At 46.6% G+C, this 21260-nt stretch overlaps 1 protein-coding gene across 3 annotated transcripts; it reads right to left on the bottom strand.

Annotated features, from left to right (window-relative positions):
* Window positions 1-89: 89 nt before the first annotated feature.
* prmt8b (protein arginine methyltransferase 8b) lies at window positions 90-18527 on the bottom strand (the record flags this gene model as incomplete). Of its 3 annotated transcripts, none has more annotated exons than XM_083650707.1 (10): window positions 90-173; window positions 260-381; window positions 1923-2073; window positions 3655-3770; window positions 7839-7926; window positions 8254-8396; window positions 11674-11737; window positions 16014-16169; window positions 17585-17806; window positions 18459-18527. In XM_083650707.1, 10 exons carry the CDS (start codon window positions 18525-18527, stop codon window positions 90-92), a joined length of 1215 nt encoding a protein of 404 aa, XP_083506833.1. The 3 variants fall into 3 exon arrangements, with proteins under 3 accessions (XP_083506833.1, XP_083506834.1, XP_083506835.1); XM_083650708.1 differs by having other exon boundaries at window positions 17585-17800; XM_083650709.1 differs by having other exon boundaries at window positions 17585-17797.
* Window positions 18528-21260: the final 2733 nt, after the last annotated feature.

The raw sequence follows: 21260 nt of genomic DNA, 5'->3' as shown, positions 1-21260 counted from the left end.
CCGGCCAATCGGAGCACTTCTCGCAGAGCTTGTTGCCCTCCCCCTCCCTAGCTATGTCCAGAGGGGTTGAGGCTGGGTCGACATCGTTCCTAGCGCATTTTATAGTCGTGGGAAATGGCTGTCTCGCATAGCTGTCCTTTAAAGTCCAGCTCCAGGGTGAACTCCAGGTCACGCTGCAAAAGATGAACAATGGAGGGTTTTAACGGCAAAATACACCTTCAAGTTTCAATCTATCTTCTTCTGTCCTGTCATATCTTACCACATTCTTCTCATTAGGCCGGACTGCAATGCTGCCAAAGATCTCCTCTCCCTTCTTGACGGTTAAGTAGTCCTCCAGGTAAAACACGGTCTGCTTCCAGTGTGTGCTGGGGTGGTCTGGAGCTGGGGTGGACAAGAGGAGGTGGGAAGACAGAAGAGGGGATGTTATGGGAAGAAAATGAAGGGGAAAAGGTTGAGGATGAGCAGAGAGGCTGAGTGAATAAGAAGTATTGTAAATCTAGAACTTGAGTGCCAGGATTCAATTCCAGTCCTCGTCTGACACTTGGTTACACTGAATTTATGTTGACTTACAAAATGTAACTGTTTTGATTGTCTCTCAACTGCCTTTGGGCACGTTAACATGAACGAAACGTACGAAAAAAGTGGTGAAATTGGCAGTGATGTAGCCTGATATCAGATTGAATTGTCAACTCGTTACACTCCATTTCCTTCTTCATCCTGACATGACCTCCACTCTAACTGATTTCCATAGGGGAAATCCCAGAGGGGGATCCCATTTTCGCTAACCAATCACTAGAGACCAACAACGTGTCCTAACCAATCAATAGACACCCATGTGTCTGCCTGAATCTAATCCAGTGGGGAGAATGCAAAAAAACATCTTCGCTTTGAATAAATGTATTCAGAGCAGAGTGCTGTTCGGATTTCAAAGTAATTGATAATTGTAATTGATTTACAGCCTTGATAGCAGTGACTACCTCATCTATAGCAGTCACAAATTCCTTGGCAGGGTGGGAATTTCATCATTTTAGGGGCAAGGCCATTTGGCCTTTGGCATTGCAATCTTTTTAGTGCACAAGGCCACATGCCAGGGCACAAAGACAATTGCTCTGTTGACATTGTGAAGAGCGAGTTTTCTGAAATGTGTGTTAAAATGAGCCAACGACACATCCTTTGCATAGGGCAGGCTACATTAAACTCAGACCACTGATGCTTTCAAAGCAACTGACAGTAGCAGGCTGGTAGCAGGTCACTGCCCAGGTGGCCTTAGGGATCTGAGGTCATCACGGCCAGAGTGTAATTCCCACTCTGCTCCTTGTGTCCGGTGCACTTGACAATGGCGTTAGTTCTGCCCATTGCGCTGTTTATTAGCACTGATTGGCTAATCGTTAATCCCCCTCTGCACTCATTGAAGTGAATGTTTTTCAACATGAAAAAGCGTGGTTCCATGATGTCACGATGCCAGACCACAAGCAGCCGACTCGGTGGAGTGGGCGGATTGGAAGGTCTGGACCCCGGCAAGCAGAGATGCTCAGCCTCAGGCCCGATCGACCCAGCCAAACATAGAACCTCCTCTACACAATATTATGTAACCAAAAGAATGTATTAACATACAGCTTACATAACAGCTTAGTCACTGTCTCCGTGATGGGAGGTCTCGACGCCATGTTGCCAGAACCGACTGCTGATTCTGTCGGTGCCAACGCTAGGGTGGCCTGTGCAATGCTAATTATGCTCAAAGACTTCAGAAGGCATTTGGGATTTGGTTGCCCTCTTGATGCACCTTGTTTATTCTCTACTCTTTTCCTTGCACTTTTCAGGTATCATTTGTAGACAAAGCATAGGTTTAGGGGAGGCACAAGCACTCATAACATCTACGGAAGTCATAGCTGAAAACTATCGAGGACTCCGTGTTCCCTCACCGGTGGAGAAGCCGGTCTTCTTGTGACACTTGGTGAATTCGATGTTGAAGTAGGTGACCAGGGCGTGGACATAGTCGTTCCTCTGGATCTGCAGGCAAAAGGCTGAGGTGAAGGACAGGTCCTCTGGTTTCACGGTGTAGATGTCCACTTCCTATAGGGCAAAGGGTAAAGCGTCCCAGAAGATAGCATGTTAGAGAAATCCACTTGTTGTCCCCTTGTTTTTCTCCCCAATTGTACTTGGCCAATTCTCTCTGCTGTCCCGGTCGTTGAGTGAGTGAGTGAGTGACAGGCAATGTACACCAGATGCGTTTCAGCTGCATTGCGGATCTGGCAAACCTGACGGATCGACTCTCGCCCATGTTAATTGATGGGCGATACATGCGGTACGGAAGAATTACACACCTGTTCTATTTTTATCGGATCCCGCATCCGTCTGACAGATTACATGAGTGTGGGTCTGTTCGCAGCCGTACCGGAGCTGTACCGCATCTGTTCCGGAGGCGGTGTACATTAGCCCTGAGAGTGTCTGTGAGCCTATGCGTGCTTGCTCGTGTCTATCAAGCATTGATATATATATGACCATAAATGTAAGTGTCACATACTGAGGTGTTACCTGTTGGGCATGATAACAGGCCCGACATGTGTGTGGAGCAGCTGTGTCTCTGCTCTGCATGCAAATCAGGGCGTATTCAGAGGGCGGGGAGGATTTTACTGTGCAACCTGCTCGTCTCGCCCCGGCCTGTTGGCCTACAGATAGCTGGGCCATGTGGCATCAGCGTGACAGATCGTGATTCAACACCTCTGTCCTTTCCCATGATTCCAGGCCAATGTCACATACAGCACATTCAGGGTGGGGGGGGGGGGGGGGGCGGGGTGACGACAAAAGTCGCTGGGAGTGACGAGCGTCTGCTTGAATTATTGGTGGAATTGACTGGAGGGCGGAGGGAAAGGTTGGATGGATGGATGAGCAGAGCACAGATAAGTCACTAGAAACCACCATCCAATATAAAGAGTACCTAACCGCCAACACAAAAGCAGGGCAGTGCTTATTGAAGTGGTGGAGAGTCCATTTGCTTTCCACTGATGACTCCCCTGTGTCCCTATTCACTCAGACTGCTGAGGCCTGACAGCGGATACATCAGCAAAGGTGACAGAGGAGGAAGGGCAGGATCAGAATTAGGCTAAGAAGAAAAGAAATGAGGGAATGATTACAAAGTGGATATGAGAGAGGAGCTGCTGAGAAGAATGACGATACGAGAGAATGGAAATGGAGAGCGGAAAAGAGAAGGAAGAATGACGCAGAGCACAAAGGCCACTGAAAGGAAAAGGCCATGGAAAGAGAGAGAGAAAAGTGGACAGCTGTTGTAGTCTGCTTGATCTGCCATTCTCTTGGGAATAGCGTGATCCTCCCACGTGCTACATCCTGCCAGTGAAGCTCACTGTCAGGTGAAAAGAAGCGGCTGGCAACTGCACATGCGTCGGCGGAAGCATGGTGTTAGTCTACGGCTCTCCCCAGATCGGCAGAGGGTGGAGCAGCAACCAGGGCAGCAGGCCAAGTACAATTAGGGAGAAAATGGTGGAAAGTTTTCAGAAAAAATAATATTAATAAATAAAAATAATAATTCAAGAGGCATGAAACAGCATGGTATGAGAGAGGCATGAAACAGCATGGTATGATGGTATGAGAGACTAAACCCATGTGTGCCGTGCAACCATTGGTGGGTACACTAACCTTTAGGAGGCAGGAGTTTGTCACCAACTGCTTGGGATCGACCACATCCACCAAAGGCTCTCTGATGGCCACATTTCGAATGCAGCTCATGTCAAAGCCGTACACGTTCTCCCACCCTAGGGACACACACACACGCAAACACACACACCCACATACAGTACAACACTCACTTGAATAGGCACGCACATGGCATGCCTTTCATGTGGAGCTATCATTACTTCAGCCTTTTCATACGTCGCAAAAGTCTCTGTTCTGTTCTCTCTGCTGCTGCCAAGCTGTCAGTACAGAAAGGTAGCGGAGAAAGTAAAACAGAGAGCTCTTAACCCTGCCAGAAAGAACAGCACCCCGCCCCCCCCGCTCACTCTCACTCTGTACAGTGTCTATCCAGCCCCCACCCCCCCACCCCCACTCACTCTCTGTGTCTATCCAGCCCCCCCCCCCCCCCACTCATTCTCTCTGTATCTATCCAGCCCCCCCCCCCCACTCACTCTCTGTACAGTGTCTATCCAGCCCCCACCCCCCACCACCACTCACTCTCTCTGTGTCTATCCAGCCCCCCCCCCCACTCACTCTCTCGGTGTCTATCCAGCCCCTCCCCCCACTCACTCTCTCGGTGTCTATCCAGCCCCTCCCCCCACTCATTCTCTCTGTATCTATCCAGCCCCCCCCCCCCCCCCCCCACTCACTCTCACTCTGTACAGTGTCTATCCAGCCCCCACCCCCCCACCCCCCTGTGTGGCCCGCGATGGAATTGCAAAAAATATTTTTTTTTATTTTTTTTTACAGTGCACCTGAACGCAACATGCAAGATACCCGCTGAATAAGTGTCCAAATGTTCATGTCATTCTGGCCAATACTCTTCTGTTATAGCATTTCAGTCTGGAATATGGAATATCTTTCAATGATATTTATGACTAAAAGGCTAAAAGTAATCTCATGTGTAAGAAATGATGAAGTAGAAATTTAAATAATTAACTTGTTGGTTTTGGATTTATTTAATGTAGCTTCAAGAGTGCATTTTTGTTCTTGTGTGACCCTCAACACAGGCTTTGAGAATCCCGGGCCACTTACTGATACTTATGCTTAAATGAACCCACTCATATTCTGGTTTATTTCAACAAAAACATTTCGGCTAGTGGAAATTCTAATTGGCTGGTAACTTTAAAATCTAGCAGCCATATTGGCAGGTGGTGAAAAAAGTTAATTTCAAGCCCTGCAGGGAGAGCAGGTGGTGACATGAGTGAGTGAGAAAAGGATCAAATATTGGTGGTTAAGACTGAATAATGACATTTTGACAACAATTGTTCATTTAAAATGAGTTATTCCTCTAAACCTGGCTTCAAATGCCCAAAATTATTCGCGCTGGCGCCATTCAGCCCTCAGCAAAAATCCATGGGTTAGCATGACAATATTTGTTCGGCCCCCGGCAACAATCTGGGTTTCTCATGTGGCCCCCCATGAAAAATAGTTGCCCACCCCTGCTGTACAGTGTCTATCCAGCCCCCACCCCTCCACCCCCACTCACTCTCTGTGTCTATCCAGCCCCCCCCCCCCACTCACTCTCTCTGTGTCTATCCAGCCCCCCCCCACTCACTCTCTCTGTGTCTATCCAGCCCCCCCACTCACTCTCTCTGTGTCTATCCAGCCCCCCCCACTCACTCTCTCTGTGTCTATCCAGCCCCCCCCACTCACTCTCTCTGTGTCTATCCAGCCCCCCCCCCACTCACTCTCTCTGTGTCTATCCAGCCCCCCCCCACTCACTCTCTCTGTGTCTATCCAGCCCCCCCCCCACTCACTCTCTCTGTGTCTATCCAGCCCCCCCCCCACTCACTCTCTCTGTGTCTATCCAGCCCCCCCCACTCACTCTCTCTGTGTCTATCCAGCCCCCCCCACTCACTCTCTCTGTGTCTATCCAGCCCCCCCCCCACTCACTCTCTCTGTGTCTATCCAGCCCCCCCCCACTCACTCTCTCTGTGTCTATCCAGCCCCCCCCCCCACTCACTCTCTCTGTGTCTATCCAGCCCCCCCCCACTCACTCTCTCTGTGTCTATCCAGTCCCCCCCCCCACTCACTCTCTCTGTGTCTATCCAGCCCCCCCCACTCACTCTCTCTGTGTCTATCCAGCCCCCCCTCCCACTCACTCTCTCTGTGTCTATCCAGCCCCCCCCCACTCACTCTCTCTGTGTCTATCCAGCCCCGCCCCCACTCATTCTGTGTCTATCCAGCCCCCCCCCGCTCACTCTCACTCTGTACAGTGTCTATCCAGCCCCCACCACCTCACCCCCAGTCACTCTCTCTGTCTATCCAGCCCCCCCCCACTCACTCTCTCTGTGTCTATCCAGCCCCCCCCCCACTCACTCTCTCTGTCTATCCAGCCCCGCCCCCCCCCCACTCACTCTCTCTGTCTATCCAGTCCCGCCCCCCCACTCACACTCTGTGTCTATCCAGCCCCCCCCCCCCCACTCACACTCTGTGTCTATCCAGCCCCCCCCCCCCCCACACTCACTCACTCTCTGACCCAATCTCAATGTCCCCCCTAAGCACTGAGCCCTGAGCCCTCACAGACTTAATTAATCAGCTGGTAGCACTCTCACGTTACCCTGACAACACCAACAACATGCAGCCATGTTTCTCAGCTTTGTGGGGTTGGGATTTGTTCTCTTACATTTACTTTTTTGTTTACAATATTTTTTATTCGTTTCAGTTTGCAAATGATTGTAACAGTGACAGTATAATAGATTATTTTGCAAGCAATTATATATACCCACTCCAGCCACCTTCCTCCCACCCCTCACCCCATCCCTTCACAAGACAAAAAACAAAAACAGACAAAGTATACACCTACATGTGAACTTATTTTTGGTAGCGGTAACGTTTGCTCCTTCCATCTGTTTACCGTTTCTTTCACACTTCCGGGAAACCCCCTAGTAACCACGGTAACCCAAATATACAGTAGCATCACAACGCTATGAACTGTGGGAAATCCCCTCGGGCAAAGTCTGCAGAGCTGCGGACTTACGGAAAGTCTGCATAAAGTGCTTGAAAATGTCTGCCGAGAGCCCTCATGCACTTGATGATTTCACAGTGGGACAGCCCTAAGCCCTCGCACACCTCGCGGGCACGCGCCTCAAAGTGAGTCTGTGAGTGCGGACATTGAGATTGGGCCTCTCTGTCTATCCAGCCCCCCCCCCCCCCACTCACTCTCTCTGTCTATCCAGCCCCCCCCCCCCCCACTCACTCTCTGTGTCTATCCAGCCCCGCCCACCCCCACTCACTCTCTCTGTCTATCCAGCCCCGCCCCCCCCCCACTCACTCTCTGTGTCTATCCAGCCCCGCCCCCCCACTCACTCTCTGTGTCTATCCAGCCCCGCCCCCCCACTCACTCTCTGTGTCTATCCAGCCCCGCCCCCCCCCACTCACTCTCTCTGTCTATCCAGCCCCGCCCCCCCACTCACTCTCTGTGTCTATCCAGCCCCGCCCCCCCACTCACTCTCTGTGTCTATCCAGATCCCACCCCCCCACCCCTTCCCTGCTCACTCTCTCTCTGTGTCTATCCAGCCCCCATCCGGAGACAAGACAAGACCTCCTGAAATAGACTCCAGCCTCCTCCGCCCCCCTTCCGCCGTGTCTGGCAGCCATCTCCTCCTTCACTTTGGGCTGAAAGCGGACGGAGCAGACTTTCCCTCCTCCCCTCCTCCCCCATTCCCTCTGTGTCCATCCGTGCGGCGTTGTTCCTGTTGCTCTGTCACTGGGCCAAACCACTAGGGCCGTGCCATGAGGAGGTGGGAAGCTCAAATTGACAGCACGAGGGTTTGGCTGCACTCTATTCCTTTGAGTTTGTGTGAATGTGCGTGTGTTTGTGTGTGTGTGTGTGTGTGTGTGTGTGTGTGTATTTGTATTGCTTGTGTACTATTTCCATCGTTAGAATTTTGCTTTTACGTGAAGCACATTGGGTTTCCCGGCGTAGGGCACTTTTACTTATTTAATTACTTACGGTTAGAAATACGATTCTACATATAAGAAAGAGAGGGAGAGAGAGAGAGAGAGAGAGAGAGAGAGAGAGAAAGAGATGAAGAAATTAATGTGAATCAGATTGCCTTTAATCCTTTCAATCAATGTTCAATGTTAAAAAAGAAAGGAGAGGGGAAAAAAAGAGAATCAACAGCTCCCCTGTAGTTACTCACAGTGTATCTTGAAGTCCTTATACTGTCTGTCCTCTATTGCCACCACATAGAGTGCTGCTCTGTCAGGGAACATCAAGCCTCCAGGTTTCTGAGCACAAGAAAGGCTTCAAATATCAATGCATACGTACATACTGTATGTAGATTCGCACTCACTCTCTCTCTCTCTCTCTCTCTCTCACACACACACACACACACACACACACACACACACACACACACACACACACACACACACACACACACACACAAAGGCCATCTCCATTGTTCGCACACCTGGCATGCAATGTAAGATCACAAGTGGCAAGTTTAAAAGCTGCAGGCAGCAGCTGAGGTGATACACCAGATCATGTGTGTATGACCTCAAGATCTGGGCGACAGACACACACACACCTCCGACCGACCCCACCCAGCATACCAGCCACTTGTCCCTGGCGAAGATGACTGTGTTGAGCATGGACTCGTAGAAGAGGCAGTAGCCCATCCACTCAGAGATGATGATGTCCACCTTCTCCACAGGCAGCTCCACCTCCTCCACCTTGCCCTTGAAGATGGTGATGACTGCAGGCGGGGGACAAAACAGCATGCGAAAAAATTACAAATTACTTAAAGACCCCCTAAAGTCATGTTTCAAGATGTGTATAAAAAATACTCTACTTTGAATAATCATTTGTGTCTGATGGTTTTCCCCACAAAAAAGGTTAAATTATTTTGTTAAAATCCTTAAAATGACTTCCCCTCCTTCTCCCTCATTTAAAAATCCAAAGCAACCAATCACGGTTATCTAGAACATAACTAGCCAATCACAATCATGATCTGAAGTATATGTTGGAAGTAAGAATGTGTTGGGGCTTTAACTGCTCAATACTGGACAGGGATTGGCTCCAAGATTCATGATGTCACCTTCCACCAAGGCCCATCTTGAACTAACATCTCTCTCTCTCTTTAAAAAATAAACCTTGTCTAGCTACTTTCTAAGTGCTCCTCTTCAAAAAGTTGTAGCTGTCATAGATTGTGTTGCATAGTTACTGATTTCTCTACTGTTGAGAAAATGTGATATTGTAAGTCGCTTTGGATAAAAGCGTCTGCCAAATGACCTAATGTAATGTAATGTCATGAATCTTGCTCAGTGAGCTCTGAGAAACTTTGCACTTTCAGCAGACGATTGTGCAAACAGCCTTCTAGTGTCAAACTGCACATCCAACTGTAGGAACAAGAAGAAAAACTGATTTTTGAGTTTAAGGGGTCTTTAATTACCACATTCATCGGATAGTGCCTTGATCTGCTCTCAGATGACATTGTTTTTATGTCTTGGGATTGGTGTAAATTTGCACAGTGTAATTGCTGCGTTCATGGACGTTTTATATGTTCTCTTTTCCGGAGCAAGGGCAAACTTGAATTAATGTCTCAATGTTTTAGGCTTGCATTTATGATTCATTATGTAAGTGAAGCTGAATCTTCTCTTTTTTTTAGATGATGAACATTTTCTACTAAACTTGATGGATTGTAAGTGACGCCCGCGACATCTGACTCATCTGATACCATACTGTTATTCTCATTGTGTAAGATAACACTTTTTCTGGTTTTAGAGACTGACTTCCACTGTGCCCCTTCAATCTGTTTATAGTGTTACATGGAAAAAAACAAGTGCGAATTCGCTTTATGCCAGGCAGCATGTGTGTTACAGATGACCTCACTGATGACGTCATCTGGCAGCCTGGCAAAGATATTGCCAGGCAGCTGGCTGCCGGCCTTCCGAGTGATGTCACTCTAGGAATTGTGATGTCATCAGTGATGTAATCAGTGAGTGATGTCATCAGTGATGTCACACAAGCATTTTGAGGGTTGTCAGTCAGTCAGTCTCAGCAAGCTTTCCTTCCGACCTTCAGACAGAATCAGATAGGCTGGCAGCCCTGCCTGGCAAACCTAAATAAAAAATGCAATTTTTATTTCTTAACCTGTTTTTCTCTAGCATAGGGGAACAGGAATATTTGTAACATATATTAGCATTGGGGTTTTCATTCTTGTACTATGTGTAGTTATGTGGGGGCCAATGGGGGCTGAGCTTCCATAAGGAGAGTCTGAGACCCCATGGACACATACTGTACACCTGTGGGGGTCTAACATACATACCAACAACCATTATTTTAATCACAAATAATGCATTTTTCAATTTAATTAGTATTGTTTTTAGGTTAACGAGATAAATCAGCTAAAAGAAACATGTTTTAAGGTTTCCAAAAGAACAAAGCACCACTATCTTGTGAATGAAAGCATGGCTCCACTTCACCACCTTGGACAGCGCCGTTTGTTGTGTGGGGTGCAAAATGGGCTGCTGTGTGTGTGTGTGTGTGTGTGTGTGTGTGTGTGTGTGTGTGTGTGTGTGTGTGTGTGTGTGTGTGTGTGTGTGTGTGTGTGTGTGTGTGTGTGTGTGTGTGTGTGTGTGTGTGTGTGTGTGTGTGTGTGTGTGTAGCCCTATGTGTGCAAGAGTGAAAGTGTTGGACCACGTCATGAGCAGTGAAGTCTCTCTCTCACTCTCTCTTTCGCTCTCTCTTGTAACCAACCGCTTAAAAAAGTAACCAAAAAGACGTATTCGCCTGTGCGCCCCTAACGTCAGTTTGCCTATTTTAGAGACCCCCACCAAAGCTCAGATTATAACTTGAACCCTGATGTTGACGATCTAGAAAATGACATTTCAGTCAGGAACACTCATCATAATTATTGCAGCAAATGCAAATACAGTTATGTTTGGCACTGATGGCTCTGCTCTTTACAGGAGATGCTCCCTGGATTAGCCAAGCAGCATGCTAAGCCAATCAGGGAGCGCAATGCAGAATCCCCCATGGGTATAAAAGAGTGAGCCCAAAGCAAGACATTGAATACATGTTTAACCTTTGAGCCATGCAGACTCTGAACTAGAAAGGTGGAGGCTGGGTGGAGTGGTGGAGGCAAAGCTTTGCCAGCAGCAGCAACAACAGCAGCAGTGATGTGTGAGGCAGCATTGGTGTCGCAAAGGTCAGTGTAGAAGGCAACCATATCTAAATGTTGTTTGTTTTAGAATGGATGTGATTGGTGAATGATCAGAAACGCTGATCCAATCAGCGGGCTGTTAGCTGGGGTGTAGCCTATAACTTCTGTGTCCTGCATGAACTAATGCAATGCTTCATTTATTGTACTGTTGCACATATTGTAAGTCACTACTATGAATAACACCATCAGCTAAATGTAAATGTAACAGATGAAACAAAGAGTCTAATGCCAAATGTTTGGGTTATGATACCCATCATATTACCAGTTCTCCATCTGTGAATGTGAAGGTGATGTTTTACAATGGTAATCAGCTCCACCGAGGGAATTTTAATTGATGGCAGAGATTAAAGTAATTTAATATCAGAGGCGAGCTGTCAGTTAAGCATCAGAACTGTGACGGATATTGTGAGCTGTGACAGTAATAATGGAAATATGCTGATTTTCTGCACTACTTCTCACCCAGATATCTCTGTCCCACTGTTTTACAATTATCAGAAACAGACAGATAGATAGATAGATAGATAGATAGATAGATAGATAGATAGATAGATAGATAGATAGATAGATAGATAGATAGATAGATAGATAGATAGATGGGTAGAGAGATAGATATATAGATTTGATAGATAGATAGATGGATAGATAGATAGATAGATATATACTGTAGATAGGTAATCTACCACTCATCTTCCTCACCAGTAACCAATTGTATCTGTATCCCATTATAGTTTTTACCCTGCTTGCATGCTGTTAAATATGCTCTGTAGAATTACTCACATTAAGGTGAAGGCGAATCAGTAGTACTTACCATTGTGTAGGTGATTAGACTTGATAATCTTCTCTGAATATTCTGATATGCTTGAACATTCAATCTGTAGGTACAAGGACAACCATAGATGTGATTACAGTGTCTTCTGAACCTAAAGAGAGGGGAAGTGGTCATGTCGCCCCTTGGTGGCTCAAAACTCTCCATGAATCCTCCATAGGAAATTCAATATAAAATTATATTACAACGCAAACTGAGTGAAATGTGACCTATATTCAGTTTCCATTTAAACATAATTTATTTAGCCTATTATGGCTGCATGCTGACAGCTAAAGCTTAAATTTATACTGCGGAAGGTTTATTGCTATGAATATTATTGTCCACATTGTTTATAACCCTATATTTTCATAAAAGACTGTTTAAATGATCTTAAAGGGCTAGACCGGCTGCCTGAGGCAAGTAGAGCTGTCTGCTGAGTGTGAACAGCAAGTAGAGCTGTCTGCTGAGTGTGAACAGCAAGTAGAGCTGTCTGCTGAGTGTGAACAGCAAGTAGAGCTGTCTGCTGAGTATGAACAGCAAGTACAGCTGTCTGCTGAGTGTGAACAGGGACCAGGTCACATGCAAAAACCTTACAAGAAAAAAATCAAGTTGACTTGAAAAGACATCATTTACACCTGTTTTTAGCTGGAATATGTGCAGCTGCAACCTCACTTGCACTTCTTCCCGCAACGTCTGGCTACAGTGCAGATTTCAGCTAAAAACAAGGTGTGAATGGCCTGCATTTATATAGCGCTTTTATCCAAAGCGCTTTACAATCAGTAGGTACATTCACCCATTCATACACTGATGGCGGCACGCTACCACGCAGGGTGCTGGCTCACCATCAGGAGCAATTTGGGGTTCAGTATCTTGCCCAAGGACACTTCGACATGCAGACTGGAGGAGGCGGGAATCGAACCACCGACCTCTTTTATCCAAAGCGATTACCGTAAATTCCGGACTATAAGGCGCACCGGTGTATAAGCCGCACCTGCAAAGTTGACTGTTTTTTACATATATAAGCCGCACCGGACTATAAGCCGCGGGTGTTTTGATGTTTAATTACCATATGTAAGGTTTCGTGCACAGAGGGGATTGTCGGGAAAGAGATGGCTGTTTGGGGAAGCTCCCATTTATTAACATTTCAACAAAACAAGTTGCATATTTGCATAACGTATTCAAGTGTTACCATTTAGTGCAATAGTAGCTACAGAACATGTACTGTGCTGTGTAAATTTAGGGGTCCTTGGCATGAAAAAGGTTGAAAACCACTGATCTACATTATAGCCTACAGTAGTACCATAACAAAAAACAAAGCCTACAGCGCTTGACGAGGCAATATCAATGGCTAAATTAAATGTGTTTTTTTTAAAGTGCAAAATAAAGTGCCTGTAACACGACAGTAAGCGCGTAAGCCTAAAGTTGCAGTAACACGGCTGCTTAAAATATACGGTAATCAGCCTACCAGAAAAGTCATTAATCCTCGTCTTCATCTTTTAGGCTAAGGTGCAGTACACGGCTGTAACCAGAAAAGTCAAGTCATTAATCCTCATCTTCGTCTTCTTCCTGCGTACTAAAACCACCAAAGTCCTCATCTTCAGTGTCGGAAACGAACAGGCTCAGGGTGGCTTCGTCAGCCACTCTCCTCTCTCCTTCGTTGTCGCTCTCAAAACCAACGAACTCCTCTTCGTCACTGTCGGAATCGAACAGCCTCTGAAGGCCCTCAGCTGTGGCGGTGTCCTCCTCTTCATCACGCAGCAGTCCAGCCTTTCGGAACCCGTTGGTGATCGTGGATGTTTTGACACTCCTCCATGCTGTCAGGATCCACTGGCAAACTTGAGCCTTCAGTCGGATCTGAACGGCACCTCGGCCGTCTGCTCTCTGTGTCAACACCCTGATGCCAAGGTTACGTGCTGCTGCTCGATTTCCTTCTTTCCTTCTTCTTCTCGCCGCCATCGTCGTAACACAGCCAGTTCTCCATCTTTTGAAGCATGATGTTAGATTACAACGAGCTAGTTGTGTGGCTTAGCCTTCCAAAATGTTGCCGTTAGTTTTTTAGAATGTAATACATAGAATTGGGAATGTTACATTCAATTTCATTCAGACTGTCTTTCAGGCTCAATCGCTGCCATTTTCCCCCCGGAGCGAGGGAGGAGGGAGGGTGTTTTACCGTAGTGGCTGAGAGAGAGTAGTGGCACAGTGCTCCAATCAGGTCGCGAGGCACATTTTTTGCAACATCATCCAATCAGGGTCTCGCTCTCGTAATGTCTGTCTTGCTCTCGTTCTGCCTCATACCAACATCCATAGATTTTGGAGGTTCCCGAGTGGCCGTTTGCTGAAAAAATCCATAGATAAGCCGCACCGTTATATAAGCCGCAGGGGCCAAAAAAGGCCAAAAAACGGGAAAAAAGCAGCGGCTTATAGTCCGGAATTTACGGTAGTGGACGACCCGCTCTACCTCCTGAGCTACAGCCGCCCCTATATGGTGGTGACACCCATAAAGACACCCTAAGGGGACATTCACACCAAAAGCGTTTTTTTCAGTCAGAACGCTATGAAAATCATGTTGAGAGCACTTCCATTGTGCGCAAAACACAGCGCTTTGTTTCCCCTTTGTTTTGTTTCCCCCTGCTGTGGCGTGCAGTACAGATAGCAGCACAACGACCACACGGACGGTAGCCAGCTGGTTTTGTCTGTTTAGATGTTGTCCACTGTCAACATGAAAGCCAGATTATTGCCAATTCTGGCAGGAGCGGAGGTCGAGGATCCCTCGGGAGGAGAAAAGGTAGGATGAGTGGAAAAGACGAGCTGCGCACTTTTCCTCTAATGTTCAACATTTTTCAGCTTAAAAACGCTCATAGCGCTCATTAAAAGAGGAGCGTGTCCTTACATAGAGAATTAATTGCAGAAAGACGCTGGCAGCTCCAAAAGCGCTTTGGGTGTGAATGTCCCCTAAATGGTGTCTTTTCAAGTCAACTTGGCATCTCAGGATTTGGATTAAGCCAGGTGAGCAGTATGGAAGCATTTTATGTTTGTTTTCTGTTGTTTTGTACGTTTTTGACCATGTTCACACTCAGCAGACAGCTCTACCTGTAGGCTACTGACCTGACACTGCCGGCCTCCATTCTTCCAAACTGGGGCCGCGCCTGCTGCATTTTACTGCATGTATCAGAATCAGCCAAGTATGAACACATACAAGGAATTTGACTCCGGTTTGCTTTGCTCTCAAAGTACCCGTGCCAAATATGAATGCTGTCGGGCAAAAGGGTGTCTGTCCAAGGATAATTAATCAGAGAGACATACATACATGATACATACATGATACATACATGATACGTACGGTTATCCTTTTATGTGTTGGATATACAGCAGGTTAACCTTTACGGTAATATTGGAAGGTCAAATTGAATCAAACCTCTGCTAATCCATCGAAACACATATAATGTCCCTGGCCTCTCATCTCAGATGCTCTAATGTGCTGCATGATAACTAATTCATCATTTAGCTCACCCATCCATAAGTCTAATACAGTATATGAATCATGCGTGACTGTGGCGGCCGCTGCCACTAATCTATTAGCTGTGAATGGGACTTGCAGCATGCATTAAAAGGAGGCAGCTGTTTCTTTTGCCTCTGCATGTGTGTGTGTGTGTGGGGGGGGGGGGGGGGGGCGTGGGTGTGTGTGTGTGTGTGTGTGTGTGTGTGTGTGTGTGTGTGTGTGTGACTTTCTGCATGACAGATTACCAATTTCTGGACAGAAACCACAAGACTGGACATCAAGAAGAATTCTACAAAGGGATGATTTCAAGACAGTTCTGATACATGTTTGCTTATAATTGGCGCAGAAATGATGCTGCTTAAAATGTTGGGGAGAGCGATGCTAGAACAGTAAACACCAGTGTGTACGTGTGTGTGTGTGTGTGTGTGTGTGTGTGTGTGTGTGTACGTGTGTCTGTGTGTGTGTGTACACCAGTGTGTACGTGTGTGTGTGTGTGTGTGTGTGTGTGTGTACGTGTGTGTGTGTGTGTGTGTGTGCGCGTGCGTGTTCTAAACACGAGTGTGTGTGTGTACGTATGTGTGTGTGTGTGTGTGCGTGCGTGCATGTTCTTGATGCTCTGCCTCGTGTGCTTCTGTGAAACACTGTCTGAGCAGGAGAAGGAAAGGCTATGGATGAGAGATAATGAGACAGCCGAGCCAGATACACCATTTCATTTGGCCATTGAATGGGTGCAAGCCTTTTTTTTTGTTCAAAAAGACTGGGGATGATTGTGGATAAGAATGGAACCCCTGCTGTGTTCAGAGTGGATCTGTCTGTCAGTGTGTGTGGGAGACCAACCCCTCACCCCGTACACGTGTTTGGCACCAGCATTGGCAGCAAACATAGACAGGATACCCGTGCCGCTGCCCACGTCCAGGACGATCTTATCCTTGAACACGTGCTTGTTGTGGTACATGGCATTCCGGTAGGTCAGAGTCCGCACCTCGTCTTTCAGCATCTCCTGTTTCAATTGGAGGGGGTTATGGGGGAAATAGTTTGGATGTGGAACTGAAATCTGCAGTAATGCACCACATATAAACCAGTAATAATGCTATGTTGAACTACAAGTATATTCATACCAAATGCTCACATGATCAAATAATACACACACAACATTGCATAATAAACATACAACTGTATGACCAACACATTCTCACTCCCAACTCGTTAAATATAGTGACGAGTTTGCTCAGCAGCCCCCTTGGGGTCTCTTGTTAACGCACTGGGTACCCATTTTGCCACGAGACTGTAGCCAACATCTTGTGTCACCATTATGGTTAGGCAACTAAAACAACTTGGTTAAGGTTAGTGAAATGGTTGGTTAGGTTACATAAGAAAAATGTTAAATGTTGCTTACAGTTGAAATGTACTTTGAAAACGCTGGGTCTCGAACCCCTGGCGTCTGCATATACGCCCATTCACCACCCCGACCCCAATGCCCTTACTGGCCACGTTTTATTTCATTGTCACACTTCTGTGGCATCCATTTCAGACGTTGTGGGAGTGACGAAAAATGGTGCCCAGTCAGTGTGTTAAAAAGTGACGCCAAGGAGCCCTGACCAAACGTCAGTATTTGGCGAGTTGGGAGTGAGAAGGGGTTGGTACAGACTCATATCTTCTTCAGCATGTGAATACATATTTTATTTTATTCAGAGCAAATAAGAATACATGGTAGTATAAGAAGAACTAAATGAAGTATTTAGGCCAAAAGCCTCTGTGACAGCCGCAATGCCTCTTGAAATAGACAGGACTACAACTCAAAGCCTTGAGGGACCGACTGATAGCCATCTCCCTGAGCCCATTCACACATCCCACTTTCTTCCCTTCTTTCTTTGCGCTCGTCCAATCAGGGCACTCTCTTTGTCTGGAAGCAGGCAAGAACCTGACCCACATACTAAATATGGACATTGATATAAGGTCTATATGTCACCAAACTTTTCCACTTTTCCCCCAATACGTGCACACGCGCGCGCGCGCACACACACACACACACACACACACACACACACACACACACACACACACACACACACACCCCAAGGTCATTAACTGGGCCGGGTATAGCTCTGCAATATTAGCAGTTCCCTGTAGAATGTTGCAAAGGTAGGACACAGATCACATTCCTTTTGAAAAAGAACTGTCTATACCCAGCAGATGCCTGGTTATGGTGCATCAGCAGGGGTGTAGTGGTAAATACAGAGGTGGGTAAACTATCCAAGGTGAATAGTTTACCCACTGTGTTTCCCCTCATTGATTGATACAGGTGATCTGAAAAATACCACTACGCCCCTGAACAACAGTAGGCTATCTAAGATGGGAAAAGATCTGGGTTCTCTTACTTTGGCCTTATCTGAGCTACCTTGTCTGTCCGCTTACCTCATGGATGCCAAAGTGGGCATAGGAGTCGAAGTAGTAGTCCCGTGATGTCATTTCCTCTGGGCTGACGAACTTGGCTATTTTGCCTCGACCGGGGCAGGTGGGTAGCGCTGCTACATGAGGTGTGTGGGGCACACAGGGCACATGGTGGGTAGGCACTGGTTTAGGCATCGCAGAGGGCTGGGCAGACTGAGAGAGGGGGGAAGTGACAGGCTGCTGCCGCTTTAAGGGGGGACACAAGGAAGACAGAGAGGGAGTAAGAGTAATAAAAATAAATAGATAAGGAAACCAAAAAGCAACGTTGTGGGGATCATGTTACAACAGGGAGGCAGTTTTTACAATGACACTGCAACTATTCTGAGTGAGTGGATTCATTCAGAAGCTGTCTGAGACCAGATCAAATTAATGTGTGTGAGAGCCACCAGATAGGATAGTAGCTGATCAATAATCCATTAAAATATAGGCTATAGGTTAGGCACAAGACTCGCTACAATAAGACAGAGAAGAGCCGGTATAGGATGCAGGTTCCATTTCAGCACCAAGGACAGCGGACATAGCGGTCCGACCGTGAAGCAGACCACTAACCTCAGTTTCTCCATGCAATATCACATTGTCAGAATATGATGCAAACAGCAGTCTAATTAGACCATCCACAAAATAGCTATGCATCGGATTAGCATGTATTTTTTTTCATGCCATCAGTGCCTCACCGAGGACCGAGCCTTATTGTTGATGAAACGAAACAAAGATTGCAAATCAAACATCAAATTGAAATCAAAGGACTTGTCGTCACACACAACAAAATAAGCAGAGTGACAATGTCCCGGCCGGTCCCATCATGACCGGGTGCAGTAGGTTACATCGAGGACCTTACCTCCGAGCTGTCCGCCTCCGCCATCTTCCTCCGTAGCAGCAAACAACGCGACGAATGCCTCAGTCCCATGAGAGCCGGCGAGATTTACAACTCTGAGAGGGGGGGGATCTTAAACCTTAATGATAAGGTGCAAATATGATCAGACTATAAACCACTGAATATATTGTGCAGGGATATATATAATTATATAAATAAGAAATGGTTGTAACGTTTGATAAGGCTATTACAATTTCGATCTTAACCCATTCCCCCCAAAAAAGTTGTGGCGTGGATTTGTGCGAGGTGAAACGTCCAGTAATCCATACTATAACATAGGACACAGGTTTTGGGGAGTACTAGACCGTCTGGAAATCCATAGGTTCGATCCCTGCATCAGTCCATCAATAACCGGGTGCACCGTCCAGACACTGAACCGGCTTACTCATGTCAGCTAAATGCAATTGAATACTGTAAATGTCGTCCACAACAACAACAAATGGTAATCGGGGGTCCCCAAATGCTTCTTCTCTGCTACTTCACCCTCTCAGCAACAGTTGACATCGCTCAACATCAGGATTCACAAGTGGTAGCGCATGGTAAAGTCACATCTCCGGCTCACACCTTATTAATATAGCCTATCGGGATGTGCGCATTAAAGAAAACCTCCTCTGGAAAGACTGTCCTTTGCGTAATTCCGACACGTTTCCCAATGAGAAAGTTAAAAAAGGACTCAAACAGTAACGTTAATTCCACTGACGAGTCCTTCGGATGACATGAACGGAACCGTGATACACACAGACGCACAGAGAGAGAGAGAGAGAGAGAGAGAGAGAGAGAGAGAGAGAGAGAGAGAGACAGAGAGAGAGAGAGAGAGAGAGAGAGAGAGAGAGAGAGAGAAGTTCGTCCTAAATCTCGGCTTCCCACACGCCAGATGCCTCCTCACACCTACCCACCAGACTTTCCCACAACGACCAATGAGCTTCTCCAATCTTCACCGTGCGCTTTTTATAACGGTTCTTGAACTGCATAAACAAGTGAGCTTTTAAAGCGACACGTGTGTGCGGTTATCGGGTTTTCAGCGGAGTAGGCTAGCCAATGACTCACTCTCAGCCAATCAGAACCGAACCGAGGACCGTGAACTAGAACTATCTGCCAGTTTTGCAGTGGCGTGCCTGACCAAGTTGGTGCCCTAGGCAAGATTTTTGCTGGTGCCCCCCCCCCCCCTCCCCCCTCCCCCCTCCCCCAAAGAAAATATAATCAAAATTATATTGCAGCTAATTCCACCGCTGCAGTGCAGACTCAGAATGGCCCTTCCCCAGTGGCGCTGGAAGTACTTTTAGGTAGGGGGTGCTGTAAGAAAGGGACTCTCGGTGCTGCCCGTGAGGGCAGCGCCGAAGAAAATTTGACGTTTTTTGGACTTTCATCCATATTTAGAAGAATATTTAATTTTAAATTAACATTAGGATTGTTGTGATGTCATTATTCAGTATCTTCTCCTTTTCTCACTCACTTTCATGTAAGCACCTGCTCTCCCTTTAGTCGTTTTACACTACAACAGACAGCAACACAGGCATAAACACTGAACTTATTATTATTATTATGGAAAACCAGATTATGATGAAAATCAAACACTTTTGAAGAGAGAGCAGAGCGTATGAAATAAGATTAGAGCTGGGAAGCACAAACTGTTTTTTAATGCATCTTGTTGGTGGTATAAACACAAGACAGCCAAATCCAACAATTTCGAAAATCCCATTTCTTGCCACCAGGGGGTGCTGCAGCACCCTCAGCACCCACCTTCCAGCTCCCTTCCCCCACTCTGGGAAAAATCTCCGAGCAGGTAGAAGGGGGCGCGGGGGTGGGGTGGTATGGATTAGGGACCATGGTGAAAGTGCTGCAGCCCAGGCAGCCAGAAAGCCAGAATTAGAAAAATGATTTCACTATTATTTAAAGACTTAAGACGTTGTTCTGCTTATTTTTTGTCTACTATTGTAAAATAATAGTAGGCATATTATCATGAAAAAGTATTTGTAAATTATTATTATTATTTTATTTTTTTTACCCTCTCTGGCGCCCCTAACGGCTCAAGCGCCCCTAGCATTTGCCTAGTTCGCCTAAGGACGGCACGCCACTGCAGTTTTGCTAGGGACCAATGAGCTTCACAGAGGCGAATTCATGAGTAGCCCTATAACAACTGCACCTATAATTTACAGTCCCTCATTATGATTATGAGGGCCTCATAGCCTCATAATTTCACTATTCAAAATTGTTAATAATATAACAGTCTCAGACAAGCACCCCAGATTTTCACTGCAGGGCAGGCTCCATTCGCAATGGCCCTAATGTTTCATAGGATAGCAATTACAATAAAACAGTAGGCCACTTGCCTTATACCCAAGGTTAATTGTTGTCTGTGGAACCGGCCTATTCGTGTTCTTAAATATTGTGTAGTTTCCAAAACCGAGCCGTTTTTGTCATGCCTGCCAGAGCCTGTAATTTCTGTTCTTCCGGATGTGTAATTACAGGTTTCCACCCGTAGCCACAACAGAGATGGCGCTGTTTGCCCGCTGGGAAGCGGAAGAAGGACAATGGCCATTTTCAATGGAAAAGACGGGCCGAGACAGGCAGTTTTGAATGACAAAAATGGCTCAGTAGCTCTTGGAAACTATGCAATATTTAAGAACACAAATAGCGCAGCGTCCGGTAGTGCAGCAGTAAATTCCCTGCCTAGCAACACGAGGGTCACAGGTTTGAGCCCCCATGTTACCTCCGGCTTGGTCAGGCATCCATACAGGCACAATTGGCCATGTCTGTGGGTTGGAA

Source organism: Poromitra crassiceps (assembly GCF_964638095.1).
Source record: "Poromitra crassiceps genome assembly, chromosome: 2".
Classification (NCBI taxonomy): domain Eukaryota; kingdom Metazoa; phylum Chordata; class Actinopteri; order Beryciformes; family Melamphaidae; genus Poromitra; species Poromitra crassiceps.
This window is presented reverse-complemented; position numbering and strand designations above follow the sequence as displayed.